The following is a 7,179-nucleotide window of genomic DNA, read 5'->3' on the forward strand; positions in this document are numbered from 1 at the left end:
TAATCGGCTTGATCCGAGCTTCATGTGGTGTACATTTTAATGTTTTGTGTTATTATAATTATATACCAATTTTGAAATTGAGCTGTACCAACTCCATGAACCCGTTGATATAAAATGTTTGTAAATTTTATTTTTTATTGTTTTTATAACGCGTTCGGCCATCCCAGCCTTCCCGAGTAACAATTTATAGGTTTATAGGTTCATACACGGTTTACAATCATCTATAAAATTGCGGTGCTGCACTGCGTTGAAATCTCGTTCCAAACACGGTCTATTCAGTGAAATGCATACCGGATTTAACATGGAGTGCACTGAGTTCCACCAAAGTGCGAATTCAGTGTTGGGATGGTTGTAAGGTTAATTTATTGACTGTTCCACTAAAGAGCAAATTCGGTGTTGAGACGGTTGTATTGGTTGAAATAACGAACAAAACACACAGAAAAAAATTCGATCTAACACGGCTGCCGCAATTTAATTCTGATCTCGTCGGGATCGAACCTACTACCCCCGGGTCATTCATACTGCCGCCTAACCTACCTACATATACCTACTGAGTTGAGAACTGGAGCCAAATCTATGACTCTTAAGGCCGGGGCTATGTATATTTCAAAAGAATGGTATAATAAAGGAATGATATTTTCTAAACAATATATTAGCTAAGGAAAATATAAGAATGTACTAATAACTGCATTGCAAGAGAACAGGTGGCCAGGTGAAGGAAGCGTCAAAAAAGAAGGAATGACATTATTTTATAGTGGTGATAAAAACGGTAGACACATAAATCGAGTGGGTTTTCTAGTTAGTGAACTTTTACTACCCCATGTAAAGCATTTTGAACCAGTAAGCGACCGAATATGCTACATGCACATAGCTGATAAATCTGGTGACCTAATATTAAATTGTGTGTATGCCCCCACTGAAACAGGACCCAATGATGAAAAGGAGGTGTTCTACGAAGAACTAGAAAGGACGTATGATAAATTTCCAAACCACTGCTCAAAAATATTGTTAGGAGATTTCAATGCCCAAGTTGGAAATGAGACAATGTACAAACCTACGGTTGGAGGAGAAAGTGCTCATGATATTAGAAATGGAAACGAATGAGACTTATTGAGTATGCTATCGCTAAGGACCTGATAATAACTAGCAAATTTTTTCCCAGAAAGCTTATACATAAGCACACTTGTACAGCTCCAAATAACGTTTACAAAAGCCAGGTAGACCATGTTTTGATAAACAAAAATCATAGATCTAGTATTAGCAATATTAGATCACACAGAGGAGCTGATAGGGATTCTGACCACTTTTTAGTTCTAATCTGTTATAAAAAGTCAGTAACACGCAAACAGAAGTCGAATAAGAAGAACCAAGATGTTGTCCAGATACTAACTGATCTAATGAAGGCTAGTAAGCAGATGGGTCTGTCAGTTAACCAAGAAAAAACCAAATACATGTTTCTGTCAAGGAAGACGAAAAGCGAAGAGGACATGAAAGACTTGGAAGTGGATAGTCTAACCTTTCAACAAGTTAGCTCTTTTAAATATCTAGGCGTTAATGTAAATAACACAAATTGCATGCACGAAGAAATCAAGCTACGCCTTCAGTCTGCTAACAAAGCATACTTTGCTATGTTGTCCTTGTTTAAATCTAGGTTAATATCTAGAAAGACCAAAGAGAAACTGTATACAATATATCTAAGACAAATTGCTACTTATGGTTGTAATACATGGGCCACAACTGGAGGGGACTACAAAAAGCTCCTCATCTTTTAGAGAAAAAATTTGAGAAAAATTTACGGGCCTGTTTTCGATGACAGTGAGCAAAAATGGCTAAGGAGGTCAAATGTGGATCTGAAGAATCTTTATCCAAAAGAGGACATAGTGCAGTTCGTAAGGAGTTCAAGACTAGCTTGGGCTGGGCAAGCGTTGAGAGCTGATGGATCCCTCATAAAGATGGTTATGGTAAATCAAATAGATCTGAAAAGACCAAGGGGACGCCCAAGGCAAAGATGGCTAGATGTAGTTAGAAGAGATATAGAGGAGTTAAAGCCGGATTAGGATGAAAACTTAGATCTAGCCTACGCAAGAGATGTTTGGGGAGAACTGGTTTTAGAAGCAAAGAGCCTAAATGGCTCGTAAAAGCTAAAAAAAAAAAAAACGTTTACGAGGATTCAGAAATAGCTTTGTTATCTTTGCAAACGTTAAATTCATTTTCAAATATGATAAATGCAACTAATAACCGACTGAAAATAGAAGTAATTCCTTCAAAGAGAAAAAAATTAATTTTCACATTTTTGAATTTTGTTTGGAAGACGGATGCTATGAAATAGAAGATATTAACAATAATATTGCAAAAGAGTTATCCCGAGTTAATAACGACTACGGAACATAGCTAGCATACAGTGTACGTATTGATCCTGTCGATTTTAGAACGTATAGGTATAAAATGGAATGGAATACTTTCGATTTTAATATTTCATATAGTATAGCACCTGTTTTTGGGTTTAAATAGATAGATTGTGGTCCATTTTATGAAGATCGTCGATCGGATAAAGCTGTAAATTTAAACACAATTAATCCTGTAAAAGTAATGTGTAATATAGCACATGGGTCATTCAACATCCAACTTCAATGTCATTCGATATATGAATTTTACCCGAGTGGGAGAACAGGAACAAAGGTTGTTCAATCTCCGGTAAACCTTATATATTACGGATTAAACAAAACAGATATTAATTCAATTACTGTTCAGTTAGTTGACCAAAACAATAATCCAATTGACAATTTTAACGAGACGTTAACAGTTGTTCTGCATATTAAGCGTCACGGATCTCATCATTAAATTTATATCTTAGATTTTGTAATGTACGAGTCAGTTACTTTAAGTTTAACTGGGAATGCTACCATATTATCTGTAAATTATTTTCCGCCTATAAATCATTAAAATGACTCAGAAATAGCTTTGTCATGTTTACAGTCATTCCCAAATATTAATGAAAATATTAATACATTTTGTATACAAGTAGTTGACAATGAAAACAATAATTTTCCTATGATGTGTTTTATTACATTGGAAGAGGGTTGTTATGATATTGAAGATATTAAGCAACGAGTTAGAAAGCAAATAGATGTCTATAATAGTAAAAACTTAACAATTTAACATTCGACATTACGGTTGATCCTAATGATTTCAGATGGTATATAAAATGTAATGGGATACTACACTTTGAGTATCCATACTAGCTTTTTTGGAAACTTGAATTCCCTAAGAATATTGATTAAGCTTGCTCTGTGGATAGAGTCATAGGTTTTCTTGAAATCCAAAATTAATATATACACGTCTTTATTGAACTCCCAAATTTTTTGAAGGGTCTGCCTAATCACAAAAATTTGATCTGTTGTGGACCTGTTTGGTCTAAAACCTACTTGGTAGTCTCCTATTATTTCTTCCGCAATTGTCTTTATTCTGTATAACAAAGCCATATGCAAGAATTTTATAAGTTACGTTTAGTAATGTAATTCCCTTATAATTGTTGCAAATCTGGGGGTCGTTCTTTATGCGAATAAAGCACACTAGCGCATTATTCCACTCCTCAGGGAGTCTCTCCATCTGCCAAACTATTTTAACTATACTATGTATTCTTGATACTGTTTCCTCATCTAATTTTTTTAATATTTCTTCCTGAATACCATCGTCTCCGGTTTTTTAAACTTAATATTTATTGTGAAAAATCATTGCTAGTAGTGGTTAGGCATTCGCAATCGTTGGTTTCTACTAATGTCCATTCAAAGGTTTCTTCTGGATTTTCACAGTTGAGCAGTTAGCCAAAATATTAACTCCATTTTTTCAACATATCTTCCTGTCCTGTTGTCAGTGAACCATCTTCATTTTTCAAGAACTTGCTATGTATTTTGAATTCTTCTCTTATAATGTTTATCTTTTGGTTCAACTGTCTCGTTCTATACATTCTAGAATCTACTTCTGCTCCTTCCAATAACTTCCAAGTATAATTTCGTTTTTTATTTTTGAATACTATACATGCGCTTTTCTGACATTTTTTATACGTAATTTCTTTTTCTATATTATGTTGGTCATTGATCCACTGGTTTCTAGCTTCTTTTCTCAGAAAACAATATATTTTTGTACTGTAAGAAATTGAGGCACGGGGAGGGGCTTTTCCACTCATAACTTAGGTTTCCTTTTAGAGGTAGGTGGATATAAGTTATTGTGTATTGAAACACTTGAAAAAAAATGTTTCGGTGCCACTGTACGAGAATACTTGTTACGTACCTAAGCCTAACTTAGAAATTATGTTTTTTTTTATTAAGTTTTATAATTTACATATGATTGTTATAAATTACCTTCACAATTGTATGGTATATTTATACCGGTACAACTTTTAAAGTCCCATACTTCATACCATAGAAATACAGAAACCCGATCAGCTGATTGAGTGTCGCCTCTATATTGTTCTATATACGTCAAAATGTATCACACTCACACACATACACATCCAAATATATTATAATATACTCAAGGGCGTCCGTAGGAATTTGTCAAGGGGAGGGCAAAATATTTTCTTTTTTTGTCTCACTTTATTTTTTTTTATGTTTTTTATTCAAAACAATACTAGTTGTATAACTTCTATCATTTTATTTTAAAACATGTAAGGAATATACAAATATAATATAATATCATGAATCATAATGAGTTAGTTACTATTACTTTAACAATATTAATAAGTAATACAAATAATACGGATTTTTATATAGTATGGGTAACCTACCTACTTTGTATAATCTGCTATATCCATCAATTAATATCCATTGACTTTCACAAATTTTGAAAAGTTGGTTAAAAATTAAAAAAAACAGGTCACAAATATTTTGAAAGTTTTAGTTTCAATTAGTTAACTATTGCGTAATCAAAATTTTAAATTATTAATTTAAGTAGAGAAATAATATATTTAAAGACATTTTTGCATTAAAAATATATTAACATATTTTACTGTTCACATTAGAAAATCGTGTTTCTTGAACAATATGAAAAGTAGGAATAGTACATTTTGGAATGTCACCCCTTTTATACCCAATAGCCGTAGGGAGGGACTCGCCAATTGGACAAAACTTTTTGACACTTTACACTAAGGTGTCCACTGTTGAGTGAACATCATCTTTGATCAAGTCAGCTGAGGTCACTGTAGTCTAGATGTAATGGATGAAATGGATCATGAATGTGTTCAATTATGAATTCAATCATTGGGTAGAAAAAAGATACAGCGTAGAGATAGTAATGGTTAGAAATAAATCCGTGTTTTCAGATTATCCAGTTCAACACGTCATACAGGGCACATGATGATAGTGTAATAGTACCTTTATGCGGTTCCATAAAATCAGTGTCATATATAGGTTGTATCAGAAATACCTGACAAAAAAATGATTCTACTTAAATTAATGATAACAATTTTTGAAATGATATGGTTAAAAATAATTTAAGAAATATATTTTACTCATGTCAATAATTACCAAAAATAATATTTTAGCAATTTTTTCAAACTTTAAGTGTATGCCAAATTTTGCTTTTGCTTGTCTATTAATTGATTTTTGTATCTGTATTTAAATATCATAATTAATTACGAAATAACTGAAATTTATTACAAACAATTTGGCAATTTTACATCCAATTTCACGCGCAATCCTAATTTACCCTCCTGATCTTGAAAAACTACCAATTACTTAAAATTGGCAAACAGTTATGAGAACAAAATGTATCTTATTATACCTAGTATGTATTCTTCAGGTAAATTATTAGAACATCAATAGAGTACAAAAGTAGTGAGTTACAATTTATGATCAATAAGTCAAAGTAGTTTACAAATGAGTTACAAAATATTGGCATTGTTACCGAGTCGATCGAACAAAGTCAAGGGGTTGACTTGGGGGTTTCATCAGAAGAACACAGATAGAATCTAAAAGTAATGATATACAAATTATGATATTTAATTCCATTGAATTTTTATCATTTTTAAAATTTGAAAAACAATAATATGATTGGTATGTGACAATAAAATCTATATAATTGTTTATTCAAAACAATAATAATTGTATAGGTAACTTATTTCATTTTATATTAAAACATGTACGGAATATACAAATAGAATATAATATCACCAATCATAATGAGTTAGTTACTATTACTTTAACAATATTTATAAGCAATACAAATAATATGTCTTTTTATATAGTATTACCCATACTATATAAAATGGCTATTACAAAATGTATCTTATTATACCTAATATGTATTCTTCAGGTAAATTATTAGAACATCGACAGAGTAAAAAAGTAATGATTTACAAATTATGAAATTTAATTCAGTTGAATTCTTATCATTTGAAAAATTTGAAAAACAATAATATGATTGGTATATGACAATAAAATCTATATGATGGTTTATTCAAAACAATACCTACTAATTGTACAGGTAACTTATTTCATTTTATATTAAAACATGTAAAGAATATACAAATATAATATAATATCGCCAATCATAATGGGATAGTTACTATTACTTTAACAATATTTATAAGCAATAAAATAATACGACTTTTTATATAGTATTGGTGCCTCTACTTTGTATAATCTGCTATATCAATCAATTAATATCCTTTGACTTTCACACATTTTGAAAAATTAATTACAAATAGTTACAAATTAAAAAAATCAGGTGACAAATATTTTGAAAGTTTTAGTTTTAAATAGTACACTATAGCGAAATCAACATTTTAAATTATCAATTTAAGTAGAGAAATAATATTATATTTAAAGACATTTTTGCATTAAAAATATATTAAGTACTCATATTTTTCTGAATTATTAAAATATGTTACTGTTTTCTTACTGCTTAATAATAGTTCACATTAGAAGATCGTGTTTCTTGAACAATATGAAAAGTTGCAACAGTACATTTTGAAATGTCACCCCTTTTATACCCAATAGCCGTAGAGAGGGACCAGGACAAAACCAGTTTTTGACACTCTACAGTAAGGTTTCCAGGTATACTTAACCTCATCTTCGATCAAGTCAATTGAGGTCACTGTAGTCTGGATGTAATAGATGTAATGGATCATGGATGTGTTCAATTATGAATTCAATCATTTGGTATAAAAAAGATACAGCG

General features: G+C 31.1%; 1 protein-coding gene across 1 annotated transcript; it reads left to right on the top strand.

Annotated features, from left to right (window-relative positions):
* The first annotated feature begins 738 nt into the window (after positions 1-738).
* On the top strand, positions 739-1,104 carry LOC103311388. Its single transcript, XM_008190985.1, has one exon. It carries the CDS (start codon positions 739-741, stop codon positions 1,102-1,104), a length of 366 nt encoding a protein of 121 aa, XP_008189207.1.
* The last annotated feature ends 6,075 nt before the right edge of the window (positions 1,105-7,179 follow it).

Source organism: Acyrthosiphon pisum, chromosome X, assembly GCF_005508785.2.
Source record: "Acyrthosiphon pisum isolate AL4f chromosome X, pea_aphid_22Mar2018_4r6ur, whole genome shotgun sequence".
Taxonomy (NCBI): Eukaryota; Metazoa; Arthropoda; class Insecta; order Hemiptera; family Aphididae; genus Acyrthosiphon; species Acyrthosiphon pisum.

Excerpts from the sequence above, each read along its gene's own strand:
- LOC103311388 (XM_008190985.1), top strand. The coding sequence starts at position 739 with ATGACATTATTTTATAGTGGTGATAAAAACGGTAGACACATAAATCGA.